The 17,684-nt window shown below is 40.3% G+C and overlaps 1 protein-coding gene across 1 annotated transcript in view; it reads left to right on the top strand.

Moving 5' to 3' along the window:
• CLRN1 (clarin 1) overlaps positions 1–17,684 on the top strand; it is a 40,838-nt gene that overhangs the window by 11,857 nt on the left and 11,297 nt on the right. Inside the window, exon 2 of the mRNA XM_045851821.1 lies at positions 16,339–16,518. Within this exon, the coding sequence (XP_045707777.1) occupies positions 16,339–16,518 (180 nt within the window). The remainder of the gene's footprint in view (positions 1–16,338; positions 16,519–17,684) is intronic.

The raw sequence follows: 17,684 nt of genomic DNA, 5'->3' as shown, positions 1-17,684 counted from the left end.
CATCCTCCAAACCAAAAGGCCAGGGGTTCGATTCCTGATCAAGGCACCTGTCTAGGTTGTGGGTATAGTCCCTGGTCGAGGCACATGCAAGAGTCAACCAATCAATATTTCTCTCTCACATTAATGTTTCTTTTTTTTTCTCTCTCCCCTTCCCCTCCTCTGAAAAAATAAGTATGTCCTCAGGTGAAGATAAATAAAACAATTCAAAAGTTCTAGGGTTTATTTCTATTACTATCCTCATTTACAGAAAAAAGAACTGAGGCATGTAGAGGCCCACATGAGTAGTAAATTACAAAGCCAGAGTAATCTCAAACTCCTCTAACTCCAAAAGTTATGCTTTTTCCAACCTGCCATGTTACCTTTCAGTTAATGCCTCGCTGTTTGTCTCCCTTCCCAGCAACTCCTCCCATCTTGCTGCTTTGGTGGTGAATGATATTCCAACTGTCTAATACTCTTGGTTAATTATAGGTTTAGACTGACTTTAGTAATTCTTGTTTTAAAAATTGTAAGATAAAAGATGTGACTCTTAGACTGGAACCAGTAGTATATAAAAGGATATATTTAGAATAAAATATAACAAAAGAACTCAGCAGATAGAAATAAAATAAATTTTAAGGCAACCAAAATGAAAGCCATACATTTAGAGATATCAAATAAAAATGAGTTAATGGCAAGCAACAAAGGAGCATACTTAGCATTTAGTAAAAACAAATAGTTTTTTATCTTATTACCTTCTAATGATCTATTGTAAATATCATTACTTGGCATATAAGACACAAATTCTTTGTAAGTTAAAGGGTATACATACTAGGAAAAATAGAGACATTTATTGAAGAAGATACAAGATACAAGGAACATTTTACATAGAACAATGACTCCTCAGTCCCCTTCAAAGCAGGTACCTTGGGACCTCACACAGTTCTCCCAATTGCCATCAGCTGTCCCATCATATTTTCCTGAATTTATCAAGGTGCTGACATCTCTTCCCCTTCAAAGGTGATTTTAGTTTGGGGAAAAGCCAGAAGTTGCAGGGAACCCAATCCGGGCTGTAGGGGGACTGAGTCGCCTGGGTGATTTCATGTTTCATCAAAAAACTCTGCATGAGATGTGATGCATGAGTAGGCATCTTGTCATAACGAAGCTGCCAATCACCAGTTGCCCATAGCTGTGGCCTTCTGAATCATCCAAATATTTTCTTTGGAGGAGTGTTCAAGTTCAACACAAAATCTGATGCAGATCGATTGCTCTACTCGCTCAGTCAATTTGAATGTGCTACTCACTCAACAGCATCTACCACCCCCACTGACTAGTATAGTGAAGTCATCATTATTCATGCATGCACATTCTAGTCCACTCTCCTTGGCTGCCAGGTTACAGTGATGTCATGAAAACCTTTCTTGTTATATTAACTGTGGCTGGACTTTTTACAGGCAGACTTCGTATATGTCTTCACTCCCCCAACAAAAATAAAAGATCATCAGGTACCTATTATGTTCCTAAGCATTTTTCTAGACTGAGGAGATGAGGGGAATGAGAGAGGGCATTTTTTCACAAACAACTCAGGCACTAGCAGAAGTGTTTTTAAATAACCAACCACTTGTAAAAGCAGTACAGATATATCTGTCAGAATGGGCTAGGTTATGTTTTAGTAACAAGTCCAAATATCACTGATTTAAGTCAACAAAGATTTACTTTTTGCTCATGGTACATATTCTTCAGAGATCAGCTGTAGGTCAGTCCAGGATGCAGCCACCTTCTGGAATGTTGCCATTTGTTGTAACAGAGAAAAAGTTGTAGAGCATTTCACACTAGCAACTCAATTCTCACTTACAACAAACACATGCCACTTCTACTCATAAAATATTTTGTTGGCCAAGTCATGTTTCCTAGCCATACCTAACTTCAGGGGAGCCAAGATGTGCAATCCTACCATGAGCCAAGGGTGGGGAAGAACCAGAACTACAGGTGGTTGAATAGCACTAACTACCATCACAAAAAGTTCCAAGAAGAAGAGTTACTCTCAGGTCAAGGCATAGGAAAATCAGAGGAAAATTCTTAAGCATAAGTTGGATTTCACTAGATGGCACTGAAGAAGTCATGCCAAGCAAAGGAACAGCATGAGCTAAGGTATGAAGAGTCTATTGTGTCCACAGTACATAGTGTGTGTGAGAGAAAGGGGGAGGAGGAATATGGTGGGAGAGGAAGACAGTGATCAGAATGTGACTTTGCTTGCTGTACTGAAGCAGCTAATTTTTTCTTGTAGGCAATGGGAAGCCATTTAAGGGTGTTAAGCAGTATGTGACAGGACAGAAGATGGATTGGAAGAAGACCCAGAGAACTGGGGATGCCAGTCAGCAGGTTCCCCTAATATTTGAGGTCCCAAACCAAAGCATTGTCAGAGGGATGGAAAGGAGGAGAAATATTTCCAAATAATCAGAAGCAATGATCAACAGAACTTGGTGACAGGATAAATCCCAGATTTCTGCTAAACAGATGGCTGTCATAATTCACAAAGATAAGGACTACAGGAGGAGAAAGTCTAGAGGGAAGATGACATTATCTGTGGTCATGTTGAATGAGGTACCAGTTATGGGCCAGCAACCAGAGACATCCATGGGTGGTGCACAGTTGGAGGGCATGAGAGGGGCCCAGGATGGAGCTACAGAAGCGGGAACCAGCAGATTAGAGGTGGTAGTTGGAGCTGTAGCTGAAGAGTTTTCCCAGGAAGGGGAATCGAATCAGAAGTGGACAAAGATGTGTTCTAGGAAACATCAATGTGTATAAATAGAGGAGGAGGGACTTGCAAAGGAGACTGAGAGGGGAGGGTCAGTGGTTGGAAGAGAACCACAGTAAAACCTTGAACAAGGAAGGACTAACCAATGGTCTTAAGCACTACAGAGATGTTAAATGAAAATAGTCCTTTGAAATTTTATACCAGAAGTTCACAGGGCCCCTTTTCTAAAGCAGTCCTGATGAAGTGGTGGGGAAGGCAGGTCCTGGTAGCAGCTGAAGAGGAAATGGGAGTTGAGGACCCAGAGAAAGGCTTAGGTCAGGCTGCAGCTAGAACCCAAAGGCCAGACTAGGTGCGCGCGTGCGCGCTGGGGTGTGTGTGTGTGTGTGTGTGTGTGTGTGTGTGTGTGTGTGTGTTGTGGGTGGGTGTGTGTGTGTTTATAGTGGGAGGATCTTGAGCTTTGAGCATGATTCTATGCTGAGGGAGCAGGCAGTAGGAAGGAAAGTCTGAAGACAGAAAGGAAAGGTAGTTTATAGATATAGAAAGTACCCTGCAGAGGTGGAAAAGGGTGGGTCTGATACATGGAGAAGGCCAAGCCTTAGACAAGGGGAAAAATTTTTTTTCACTAAGAATACAGGAAAGGTTGGACATATACCAAAGAGAAAGCGTGGGTGGATGGCAGCAGGGGACTCAAAAGTTGAGAGAATTCTCCTGATAGCCTGTGTTTTCTCTGTGAAATGGAAGAATTCAGTCTACTAAAGATTTTTAAGCCTTTTGCAAGCCAGGCATGTAAGACTAAAGGAAATGGAGGTGGGGATAGGATAGGTACTTAGGAGTGGGGCTAAGGTTGGAATATTTGACAAGGGATAGAAGATGAAATGACTGAAAGAGGCTTTGCAGAATGGGGAGTGCCACAGCTCAGAGGCTTGAGGAGTCACCACCTGACCAGGAGCGTGGGGGTGTAGAGGCAGGGGACACAGCCCAAAGAATAGGCCCCCAGCAAATGACTGCAGAAGGGTAAATTTCCTACAGAGAGCATCCTGGGGACTGTGTTTTCACTCTATGTCATTATTGTGACTTAGCTCAGATTCATAATAGCAGACTATATAAATGAGAGCATAGCAGCCTTGCTCTGCTGGCTGAGAAACTTACACAATGTAAATTACCTCTCTTCCCCTCTGCCTTCTGAGACTTGGGCACTTTCTCTTATTAGGAAAGTGAAGCAATGATAAGTTTCTTCTAGCTCCCTGTTTCTGAATAGAAATCTAATCAGAAACCTCTGTCTTCAAGACTTCATGGAGGAGAAACTGAGCTTTGAACCAGGGTTGAAATGGTGGAATGTAATATGTTTGTTACAAAATATAACACGTTCTTTAAGTCTCTCTCTATATATATAACTTATATATATTATATATTATTCATATATAAATACATAAATTATGTGTGTGTGTATATATGTGTATATATGTATACATATACATACATATATATGTACATACACACATTCTTTTAGAAAGCACTCTGACCCAAGCAATTCCTTTCCTGGGAATTCATCCAGAAAGGTTATGCCCATTCATCATCCACCCTATAATAAGAAAAAGTGGTATGTACTCAAAGACGTTCATGAAAGCATTAGCTAGGATACTGGAACCACAGAAGACCATAGTTTGTCTTACACCAGTTTGATGGAAAAGCCAGGTAGTTATCTAAATGGTAGTTTTGAAAACAATATTTATAATATGGGAAAATGCTTATAGTCTGAGAACAAGAAGAGAATGTGACCTTAAAACTACATTTTGATTACAGCAATATAAGAAATAAATATTAACATTGACAAAGATTTCAAAGGAATAAAAATAAAGGAGAATTTTGTTTTTTATGTTGGTAGGATTGTGGGTGAAATTTTTATCTTAATTTCCATTTCAATGTTATAATGTTATTCATCAAAAAGGAAAGTTTCCACATAGTTTGAGCTTCGGACAAACTAACAGGAACAAGGAGCAAATTTATCCTCCCCCAGTCCTCTGGCCCTGCTGACAAAAGAGCTTTGTCATGTTCAGGTTTGAGATGAATTCTTTTCCCAAATCCCAAACTTTAAACTTGGTATTAAACAGTAGTCGGTTTCCATGTAACGTGTCAACAATCACTGAAGTACACTGGATTAAAGATTTTCTTTTAATAAAGAGATTTGAAATTCTATTCCGGTTGCTAGCAAGGTCTTTCAGCTACTGAAAAAATAAAACAAAACTTACTGGGTTCTATCACCTACCTCTGGTGACTACTTTATTTTATCTCCATTGCCCTAGATTCTCTCTAAAAACACTTTCAATGCAGCGTCTGTTACCACCAGCCCCCAGAAACAGCTTACATCAAGGTCAGCAGTGACTGCCTGACTCAATGAACAAATTCTGATTCTTAACCAGAACTCCCATCACACTATACACTGCCAACCTCTCTCTACCTCTCCTCTGGCCCACGTTGCTAAATGGACTATCTGCTCCTCTTCTTCCTTCCCCCTCTCCATTGTGGTGCTAACTCCCTTAGTCAGAATCAGTAGCTTCCACCAAGGAACCTGAGACCTACTGACCGCCTCAGGCTCCATTCTTGCATCCTATTTTAAGCAAAACATATCCATCCCACAAATGTATGTTGAACAGCTACATCATGCATTCTTAACAGCAGTAAGTGTATCCCTGGGGTGGGGGGGCGAAAGTTGGTTCTTTGAGAAAAAAATGCATTACTTAAAAAGTGTATATGTATTTACAACACAGATAGCAATACAACACAGAAACAAATAGACAATATACCTGCAGTATTAAAAATTTCCTTGGGGAAGAGTAATTAGAAGAAATGTGCACAAAGACTCCTGGGGTGGGAAGTGACAATAAAAAAATGTTGAGAAATGCTGATCTACTGTTCCAGGCATCTTGAGGCACTAGGAATACAGCATGAATAAAACAGACAAACACACCTGCCCTCTTACCATGGGGGAAACAAAGAATAAGCAAATAAGTAAAAATATAGAGTTTGTCAATGGTAATAAATGCTGTGTAGAAAAATAAAGCAAGGAAAGGGGTTTGGGAGTGGGGAGGCAACTGGACAGGGGGTTGTGACTTAAGATAAGGTGTTTAAAGGAGGTTTCCCTGGGAAAGTGACATTTAAATAAAGACAGAGAAGTGGCAGAGCAAGCCAGCAGGATACCTAGGGGCATATCCAGGCAGAAGGAACCTGCAGAGGCCCTGAGGTAGGAGTGTTCTGCCATGTCTGAAGTACCATAAGGAGACTGATGGCTGGAGCACAGTGAGCAAGGAAATCGGTAGCAGAGGAGTTAGGGGTCTGGCAAGGAGCTCAATCATGTATGACCTTATAGGCCATTGTGATGATTTGATTTATCCTCTGGTTGAGATTAGAGTTTGCAAGGGTTTGATATCAAGCAATTCACTTTTAAAAGGTCTTTCTGGCTGCTGGGTTGACAGCAGGTTGTAGGACGAAGGGGTAGGATCAGGGAGATCAGTTAGAGACCTCCTGGAGTCACCTCAGTGAGACATGGTGGCAGCTCAGACCAGGGTGGGACAGTATAGATGGTGAGAAGTGACCAGATTCTGGAGGTAGTGCCAACAGGTTTTCCAGATGGGTTGCATGTTAAATGTGAGAGTAAGAGAAGAAGAATCAAGGATAATGCCAAGGAAGAATGGACCTGCCAGCCACTGAGATGAAGAAGGATAAAGGAAGCAAGTGCAAGAAAAGAAGAAATATGGGTTCAGTTTGGGATACACTGAGATGCCTATTCAACACCCCATTCAAGATATTCGATAGGTAATTGGAAGCCATGCAAGTGTGCATTGAGGGGGAAGTCTGGGCTGGAAATACCCATTTGAGGGTGCTTCTAGGAAAAGTCATGAACTGGATAAAGCACCAAGGGAGCAAGTGATGAGAGAGAAGAGAAGACAAATGAGAACTGTGTCAGCCTCCAGATGACTCAGATGAGGATGAACCAACAAGTAGATCAAGATAGCAGCTGGTGAGGAACAACAAAAAGAAGAAAGTGTAGTCTCAGGAACCAGGGGAACAAAGCATTTCCAGGAGGAAGGAGTCAGCCACTGTGTCGAATGTGGGCCAGGCAAGATGAGAATAAAGAAATGACCATTGGGCTGGGCAGCTGGAAGCTCAATATTGCCTTGAGCAATGTCACATTTGTACGGTGGGCTCAAGAGCAATAGCTGGAGGAGGACTTGGGTGAGGTTTGTTTTTAAGATAAGAAAATGACAGCATGTTTATGTGCTGTTGGGATGGATCCAATAGAGGAGGAGACTGACAACTGACAGAGAGAGGAGAGCATTCCTCAGCAGAATCTTTGAGGAGGTGAGATCAAGAACAGTGGTGGGATGGACCTCCAGTAGGGGCACCACAGCCAACCTCTGCTGGGTACCTGCTATGTGCCACCTACACTGATATCATTGAAATTTCACAAACCTAAGACAGGGGTAGAATTAGCCTTATTTTTCAGGTAAGGTTTCAAATCAAGGTTCAGGATGTTCACAGAGTTAGAAAAGATGCTATAATGCAAACCTCAGATTTCAAATGCTTGACCGTTTCCCAGGCTGTCCCTGGGACATGCTCACTTTACAGGGAGGAAAATAGACCCCCTTACCTGCTGAAGCTCCCACAGTGCCTGGAACCTGAGTGTTTGACTCTTGGCCCCATGCTCATGCCTTTTCCTAAGATCCCCCATCCTCCTTGCCAAATGGACGCCTTTGCTGAGGCTATCTCTCAAGTTTGCAAGACCCTACTCAACCCAGACTTTGTTACTCCTACTCTCTTTTGTTTGCAGTCAGGCTTATTGAGGTATAATTTATATACAGTAAAATTTACCCTTTTCAGGTGTACAGGCCTATGAATTTTGACCAATGCGTACAGACATATAAATACCACCACAATCAAGATACAGAATACTTCTATCACCCCCTAAATTTCTCTTGTCCCCCTCTGTGGTCAGTCTCCTCCCCATCACTAAACCTGGGCAACCACTGGTCTGTTTTTGTCCTTGTCTGATTGGTTTTTCCAGAATTTCATATATAGAGAATCATATAATATGCAGCCTTTTGAGTTTATTTCACTTAACATAACACATTTCTGAGCCATCCATGTTATTGTGTGCACCCGTAGTCCGTTCCTTTTCATTACCAAGCAGTACTTTATCATATGGATGGGCCACAGCTTACCTAGCTTTTCGCCAGTTGATGACTAGGTTGTTGCCAGTTTTTGCTGAATATGAATAAGGCCACTTTAAACATCTGCATACAGAGTTTTGTGTAGACGTGTGTTTTTGATTCATTTAGGTAAATATAGAAATGATAGTGTGGGGTCTTATGTTAGGTCTACATTCAGCTTTCTAAGTGCTGAAACAATTGGGTAGCTATATGTAAAAAAAAAATTAACTGTAGCCACATACCAAAAAATTACTCAAATGGACCATAGACTTAAATATAAACTTAAAACTAAAAAACTTCTAGGAAAAAAAAAATAGGAGAAAATATTTGTGGCCTTACATTAGGCAAAGACTTTTTATATTTGACATCAAAACATAATACATAAAAAATTGATAAATTGGAATTCATAAAAATAAGAACTGTTCTTCAAAAGACACTGATAAGAGAATAAAGGACAAGCCACAGACTTGAAAAAAATATTTGTGAGTTATCTGATAAAGGGCTGAGTGTGCATAAACAATTCTCAAAACTCAATAATAATAGTAATACAATCCAATAAAAAATGCACAAAAGATACATACAGACACTTCAGCAGAAAAGATATATGGGAAGCAAAGAAAGTCACAGAAAAGGTGCTTAACAATATTAGCCTTTTGGCAAATGCAAATAAAAACTACTGTATGATAAACTACCCATCTATTAAATGGCTACAATTTTTAAAAACCTATCAAGTGCCAGCAACAATGAGGAGCAGCTGGGACTCCTTTCCATTGCTGGTGGAAAGGTGAAGAGGTACAGCCACTTTGGAGAAAACCTGGCAGTTTCTTATAAAGCCACACGCACAGGAGCTGAAGCAGAGGGACGGGTTGACTGCAAACAGGAAACAAGCAGCCCTGGGAAAAGTGGAATTGTTCTAGATCTTCTTCATGATGGTGGTTACACAACAGTATGAGTTTGTCAGAATTCACAGAACTATACACCAGAAAGGGAGAATTTTTTAGTGTGTTAATTTTCCTTTAATCTTAAAAATGGGAAAAAGTAAAAGCAAAGGCATACAACATATTGTGTGACTTCAACTCCCCTGTGTCCTGGTTTTAAAAAATCTGTACATTGAAGATAAAATAGTACCTTCCTTATTCTTATATTGTTGTGAGAATTTAATGTGTCAATTTGTGTAATATTTATAAAGGACCTGGAACATAGAAAATGCTAAATAATTATTGACTGTTACCTTTATTCCTCTTACTACTCTTGTATATTGCTCTTTGAAGAAGATTGGTGATGAAATAATGGGGAGAAAAGAAGGGTAATTAGGGGCTTGGGGTGGTTTAATTATGAGGAGACCTAGACACGTTGACTCATAGACAAAGTGGAAGAAACCAGTGATTAAGAGAATGAAAGAGAGTAATTCTGAGCACACAGCCCAGTCCTGTGCTACTAATGTGACATCAGCTGCCCGTCTTAAGAAATAATTCCTTTTCACTAGTCAACATCTAATCAAGTAATTACTGGAGAATTCTGGAGGCCAGAAGTGACTTGCTGCATGAATGAAAGCCTTTCCACAGATTAAAAGTGGGCAAAATTTTGTTAGTGTTGTAATCCTAAACCTAAAAGAATGAAAAGGCCATTTTACCAGATATATCTCCCCAGGCAAGGGAAACAAAAGAAAAAATAAACACATGAGATTACATCAAACAAAAAAGGTTTTGCACAGCAAAGGAAATCATCAACAAAGTAAAAAGACAACCCACATAATGGGAGAACATATTTGCCAATACATCTGATAAGGGGTTATCCAAATGGATATCCAAAATTTGGATTATAAACTTTATAATCCAAAGTTTATAAAGAACTTACAAGACTCAACACCAAGGAAACAAACAACCCAATTAAAATATGGGGAAAGGACCTGAAAAGACACTTCTCCAAAGAGCACATACAGAGGGCCCATAGACATGTGAAAAGATGCTCAACATCACTAATCATCAAAGAAATGAAAATTAAAACCACAATGAGATATCACCTCATACCTGTCAGAATGGCTATTATCAATAAATTAACAAGCAAAAAGTGCTGGCAAGGATGTGGAGAAAGGGAAACACTTTTGTACTGTTGGTTGGAATGCAGAGTGGTGCAGCCACTGTGGAAAACAGTATGGAGATACATCAAAAAAATTAAAAATGAATCTGCCTTTTAACCCAGTGATTCCACTTCTGAGAATATATCCAAAGGAACTCAAAACACTAACTGAAAAGAACATAAGCACCCCTATGTGATATGTACAATCGCCAAGATATGAAAGCAGCCCGAGTGTCCATCAGTACATGAGTGGATAAAACAACTATGGGACATTTATACCATGGAATACTACTAGTCCATAAAAAAGAAGAAAATTTTACCCTTTGTGACAGCATGGAGAACCTTATGCTAAGTGAAATAAGCCAGTCAGAGAAAGACAAATACCTTATGATTTCACTCATATGTAGAATCTAATGAACAAACTGAACTAATAAGAAAAATGGGGCCAGACTCATAGATGGAGAGCAAATGACAGGTAGTAGTGAGGGAGGTTAGGATGTGGAGGGATCGAGCAAAAAGGAAAAAAAGACTCATGGACAGTGTGGAGATTGCTAGGGGCAGGAGGTATAAGTGTACTGAATAGTAATGGGGAAAAAACAATAAAGATTAAATTTAAAAAAATGAAAAGGCCAAACAAATCTATGTCCTAGATATACAATATCCAATGCCATTAAAGCTACACCTCCCAATATTTATTCAAATGGTTTGCTCTCAGCTTCAACCAAAGAAACATCATATTAATGTTGGTTGGAAAAATGAAGGGCTGTTATCAGAGTTCTAGATGGTCATTACAGACACAGGGAATTTTCATTAGAAAAAGAAAAGGAAACAAACCTGATAAAATGTAAGTGTAACATGCAGGGATGATTTTAACCCTCTGGGTGACTTTCTCACCACTATGGGAATTTTAAGAGACTTCATAAGAATTAAAATGCTGCACATAATTTATTGTAGCTTCTGGCTTTTCCTTCAAGGAGGCAAATCAGTGCAACTTCTTTCTGCATTTATTTCAATGTGGTAACAACCCTCAACTTTTCAGACAGGCTAGCTACCCTATTGGAAATGAAGAGGTTGCCACCTCTTTTATAAGCAGGGAGATAAAAGGAAGCAGCTTTTTGGTAACTGCTAGTAAAAACCAAGTTGACAGTTGATTGAGTGCAAGAATAGCAGGTTGGATTGATTGAGCTGTGTCAGCAGTTGGAAGTACCAGAGGGCAGGCTATTGTAGCACAAGACTGGCTGGTTCCCGCCACATGCCCAGCACACGGGCAGTGGGGACCACTGCAGTCACTGAAGGCAGGAGCTCAGCACGTGTGAGCTCTGACCCACACAGCCCCTCTGGCATTCCTCCAGACAGAACTGAGGACTCTCCTTATTCTCTCTCCCACTCTCTCTTCCTTCTCTCCATTTGTTCATATCATCTTTAATTGATAAAGACTTTGAAAAACACAACCACAATATATTAACATAAGCAACAAAATCAATAATACTTATATAATATCATCTAATATTCAGTCCATGTTCAATGTCTCCTGGTTATCTCAAAAATGTCTCAGACCTGGTTTGATTAAGTCACAAAGAATATCCATACGCTTCATTTGGTTAATACATCTCTTAAGATTCTTTTAATCCAGAATCACAGGAATATTTTGTCTTCATTGATTCCTTGAATTAATTTTTTAAAGTATTATGTATTCATTAAGTACATAATTCTTGCAAGGCAGTAAAAAGAATTTTTTCCCCAAATAGTGCTAAAAGGTACATAATGAAATATCGCTCAGTTTCACTCCCCAGAAGCAAGGTTACCAGCTTCACACATAACTTTCTAGAAATAGTCTCCATCTACACAAGCATGTCTGTCCCTGAGGCTGATGTAGCCTGGTGGTTAAGAGTGAGGTCATGAATTAAAATCTCCACTCTGCCACTTACTAAGTATATTGTTCTTTGAAGAAGCTGCTTTACTAAGTATAAATCTTGGGCATGTTATATTGCTTCTGACCCACAGTTTTTTCCTCTGGGAAGTGGAAAGGTAGGGACTAATAATAGTACCAATCTATCTTATAGGGTTGCTGAGAGAATTAAATCAGATAAGTAAAGTACTTAAATAATTACTTGTTATTGCATACATTTCCCTTTGGCTTGTGCCTAAATGATAGAATGATGCACATTTCTGATGCGTGGGTCACCAGCCAGCAGTGATCACGGAGCGCTGTGGATGGCTCAACAAAAACACGTGAGAAAAAACATGCAAAGAGACAGACTAGTTTCTGTGGAGAAGTAGGGATTCAATGGCCACCCCCTGTAGTGAGGAGCGCGCCGATTTACTGTCCAAACCTGCTTTTATTGGGCTCATTTTGCATAATAATTCAGGTAAAGTACAGTACTCATTAGGGGGAAGTAAGGAACAATAGATAACAAGGAACTCTGCAGGTCTATTTTGAGTCGGGGTCAAAGAGCTGTAAGACTTTGAGGAACAAACTAACTTCCTCCTTGGACCCCTCTCATTCAATTGAGAGCATTCTAAACAAAGCAGGCTTCAAAGTAATTTACATATTCTTTCTTAGGCCTGATCACCCGGGGAATCCGCCCTTTTCAGCACAGAGCTGCACCACCCTGTCATTGTTTCAGGCTTAGGTGGAGCAAGGGAACTAAGGCAACCAAGAGATAAGGAGATTTTCTCCCAGACAAGAGAACTCAGGCTATGTCAAAGCTGAGGAGTGAGGGTCCATCACCCCCTTTTGCTGCAGCTCCCAAAGTCCTTCTTTTGGGGGGCCTCCCATGTGATCGTGCCTGTCTTAGATCATTCCCCCCTTGGGGAATCTTACCCATCATTGGCTAACTGACCAAGCTTTGGGGTTCAGTTATGAATGAAGCAGTGCTCCTGCCAGGGAGATAAGCTTTTGTCTCCTTGCTGGCTTACAGTTCCAAGGGCGTTCCCTTAGCCTTAGCCTAGGCGGGGGTTTCAGCTTCTGATACCAGTCAGGGTGGTTCCCAACACATTTCTATTTATTTGTTTGTTTGTTTTTATCTGACATCACATTTAGATGAGAATTCCATACCTTTTCTTATAAGATTCATTTCATTGTTTGTAATCATTGACTTATATTCCATTGTATGGATGCCATACTGATAGACATTATTTCCAATCTTTTGTTTTTACCAAAAAGAAAGCACTACAATGAATATGTTTGCAATATTTTATTGGATTAATGTGCAAAATATCCATAAAGTCAACTTGTGGAAATAAAATTATTTAGCTTAAAAATATGTGCATGTCAATGCTTTATAGGTATTGCCCAAGAAAAATGCACAAGGGCCCCCATTTCTCAGTACCCCAGTTAACTAGAACATTGCTAAAAATGTTGATCTTTGCAAATATGATTTGTGAAAAATGGTATCTCATAGATTTATAATGTACACTTATTTCTCTTATTGTGAGAAGGTAAAAAAAAAAATAGTGCAACTAAACCTCAGCAGTCAAATGACCCACCCATGACAGCTGAGCAGGGGCCCTGAGAGAACCCCACCTGGGTACTAACACTCTTGTCCATGCTCATAAAGTGGGTACCCCTGTCTGACAGCACTCAGCACACTTTATGCATGGACACAGGGAGTTAGTTCCATCTAGCAGTGGTGAAGGGCTCATTCTGAACCAGCGCAACCCCCTCACCTGGTCCCTTTCTGACACGCCTTCCAGAGCAGCACACTGTGGCTACTGGACACGCATCCCCACAGCTGACTCCTTCCTCTTTCCTGGAACATTTTCTTCCCTTGGCCTCCCTTCTGTCCCACTCATGGATTTACTCCTAACAAGCTCTCTTTCTTATCTCCTTGGCTGACTTCTTTCTTCTGTGTGGGAAAACATGGAGGAGCCCCAGGGCTCCTTCCCAACCTTTCTTTCCTCTAACTATACAGCTTCTCCATGGGTGATAACCTTCTCATAGCTTTAAGTACTGGTTCCAGGACTAGGGTGAGGCCATTGAGGCAGCTAGGACACACAATTTAGGGAGACCTTCTGTCTCGGTCTCTGCAGGCACAGGGTTGGCCCCAGACAGTGATCATCTCCTTGAGTTTGATACCCTAGTCCCACCCTGTTACACACCCCGGCCTTCTCCCTGCAGCTCCAACACATAAATCCTATTTGACATCTCTATTTGAAGGTTTTAAATGCAACTCAAACTTAAAACATCTAAAACAGAACTCTTGCATCATTTCTCATTCCCATGGCCACACCTGCTCCTTCTATTTCTGCTTGGGTTAATAGCATCGCCATTTATTCAGTTGCTCAGGTCAAAATTCTAGTTACCCTTGATTCTGCTCTTTTAGCAAGTCCTGTCTTCTATCTCCAAAATATATCCCAAATCTGACAACCTCTCACCACCTCGAATCCTACTCCCTCAGGCCAAGTCCTGTCCCTGGCTGGTGTGTCTGGCTGTCCCTCAGGTCTCTCCCATCGCCTTTTGCTCACTTCTCAGCAGCCAGAGTGGTATTTTTACATTATCAAGGAGATGGTGACACTCTCCTACTGAAAACCTTCCAGTGGCTTCCAAATGAATTTAGAATTAAAAGCAGACTCACTTCCATGGCCAATAGACCAGCATCTAGCGGGGACGGCCACCTGAGCTCAGAGAGCAATCTCACTTCCACCTCCCCCCATTCACTGGGCTCACTGCTCATTGCTGCCCCAGCTGTGCTCCTCTTCCCTGGAATGCTCCTCCCAGATCTTTACACAGCCACTTCCTTTCAACATTCAGGTATCAGCTCAGGTGTTACTTTCCTGACCAGCCCATCACTCATCCAATCACTCCCAACCGCATCACCCTGCTTTATTTCTCCATAGCATCATCACCATCAGAAAGTTCTTACTGTTATCACTCACATAATATTCCCCCATAGCTCAGGGGCTTAAAACAAAGGTTTATTAGTTCAGCTGGACAGTTCTCTTGTGTGGCTGCAGTTAAATAGCTGCTGAGGTTGACGTCCTTTGGAGACTTTGCTCTTTTAGCAAGTCCTGTCTTCTATCTCCAAAATATATCCCAAATCTGACAACCTCTCACCACCTCGAATCCTACTCACTCAGGCCAAGTCCTGCCCCTGGGCTGGACATCCAGCACTCTTCCCTCCCATGCCTGGCACCCCTCCAGGTGGCCCCTCTCTCCAGCACAGTAGCCTAGCCCTCCTGAGTGGCAGCTCAAGCCTCCAAAAGCAAAGATGTGGGAGCTGCTGGTCCTCTCGTAGGCTAGGCCTGTTAACTGGCACAGTGTACTCTGCTGCCATATTCCAGTGGTCAGACAGTCATAGGCCAGCCCATGTTCAAGGAATTGAGGAATAAATTCTACCTCTTAAAGGGGAAATTACGTTTGTGTAAAAGAAAGGAATTTATGGTGGCCATCTTTGGCAATAAGTTTTCACATTTGTTTGTTTACTTGTTAATTGTCTCTCTACTCACATTAAGTTATAAGCTCCACAGACAGCAGGGACTTTATCTATCTTGTTTGATGGTTCTATTTCCAACATCTAGAAGGATGCCTGGCACATAGTATGTGCTCAGTAAATAAATTAAACACTTGGTAAATGTTTAGGAAACTAAAATGGACTGAAATAAATTTGTCCAGACTGGCTGGGCAGGTTTGCTCATGTTAAGCATGCTCAAAGATCACCAGATAAGAGAAACCCTACATTTATAAAGCATTTTATTTCCTTTGCAAACAAGAAAAACTTACCCTGAACACAAAATCTAGGAATAGACTTGGCATGTTTTCCAAATGGAAAATATTTCTTGTGTCACCAGAAATTATTTTCCCACAGCTTGTGCTACATCAGAATATTGAAGTTGACTGCAAATATCCTATTTTTTAAAGTTGGTATGGGCTAGAAACAATTTTTTGTAGCAAAGACTATATAAAAACCTCCTGCTATTTAAACCCACCCAAAAATCCTCAAACTGAAAATGTCATTATAGGTAAGATAGAGTAAAAAAAAGAAAAAGACTGAGAAATGTGATTAAAATTTTGGTCATCAAATTGATGTACAGTTTTTATTTATAAAGCCATCACTTGTTTATTTAAGTAATTGCATATAACCAAAGCAAGAAAAAAACCCCTCAAATTTCTCCTTTGCTACATTTTACTGGTGAGTTCTATAAAATAATCTCATGTTTGAATCTTATTATAATTCCCTTGTAAGTAGTAAGTGAGGAGGTACTCATGTGAAGGATTTTAGTGATTTGTAAAATTAAAAATATAGGGATTTAATTTTTAAAATTCCTCTTGCAGACAGCAGCTAATTAAATGTCTTCTAATCTTTGTTTCATCTTCAGTTTTCCCAGATCTGCTCAAAGCAATCCCTGTGAGCATCCACGTCAACGTCATCCTCTTCTCCCTGATTCTGGTCCTCCTGACCATGGTAGGCACAGCCTTCTTCATGTACAATGCTTTCGGCAAGCCTTTTGAGTCTCTGCATGGTCCACTGGGGTTGTACCTTCTGAGCTTCATTTCAGGTAAGAATGAGATTCTACCCCTGAAGGCAAATGTGTTTTTCAACGTCAAATACAGGTGTACTCAAATAATAGAGAGTTACAGTATATATACATGAATGTTCACAGTAGCATTATATATGATAGCAAAAAGTAGAGAAAAATATAATTATCCAACAGTAGAGATTTCAATAAATATGTTATGGTGTTTTTATAAATAAGTATGATGGTGACATTAAATTATATTTTTGAAGAAGAGGTGATGAAAAGGATAAACACTTGTATCAAAAGTTAAGTAAAAAAAGCAATATAAAAATTTTATAGACATGGAACTAATTTGATTTGTATCTGTAGAGAGAATATATATAAATTATATTGCACATATACTCTATGTAGCCTCCATATATATTACATAAATACATATATAGATAAATATATAGAGAGACAGAGACAATTCTGTTGGCAGTAGTTACCTCTGAGTAGAGCAATTATGGGTGATTTTGATTTTTTCTCATACTTTTTAATATTCACAAATGCACTTATTTATACATAATCAGAAAAATAAATCAAAATCATCAACAAAAGCAAGGGACCAGTGTTCCGCCCACGTGTGAGTTGCCACATTCAGGCTTGTAGGCTCTTGGTGCAGTCCAGTGGTGGGTGCAGCTGGGCAAGGATACATTCTGAACCCAGAAACTGATTCATCAATAAACACGTGCCACTCATAAGCCAGGGTGATGAAAGGAATATAAAAGCTAGTCAAGGCCACAGGGTGCTTAGGATATATTTACAAGAAGGAAAAAAATTAGAAATAAAATATGTCTCTGATTTCATCCTACTCCAAAGTTGTAAAAAAAACAATACTTCATCATATTGCCAGGAAGCAAGTAGCTTTATTAATAATTTCTTGGAGAGGTGTGAGAGAGATATCGCATGCCAGCAAAGAGTGGATGGAAAGTCCCCATCCCCTCTGTTTCATTCTCCTCTGAAGTTGTCCTTTGACTGTCACCAGGCTCCAGTCCCCTTCTCTCTCTTCATCACTCCCTTCCCTCTGCATAATTCAAGTCCAGCCACAGACTGCATAGCTCCCTCTCCATGAAACAAAGCCTGGTCGTTAGCAGGCATTCGAGCCTCTGGCCATTACTGCTTGAGCTCACTTCTTCTGGTCTTATCTCATCATCATCTTAATA

Source organism: Phyllostomus hastatus, unplaced genomic scaffold (assembly GCF_019186645.2).
Source record: "Phyllostomus hastatus isolate PE091 unplaced genomic scaffold, TTU_PhHast_1.1 phas_contig_86, whole genome shotgun sequence".
NCBI classification, from domain to species: domain Eukaryota; kingdom Metazoa; phylum Chordata; class Mammalia; order Chiroptera; family Phyllostomidae; genus Phyllostomus; species Phyllostomus hastatus.
Note: the sequence above shows the minus strand (reverse complement) of the source record. Positions and strands in the feature narration are given on the sequence as shown.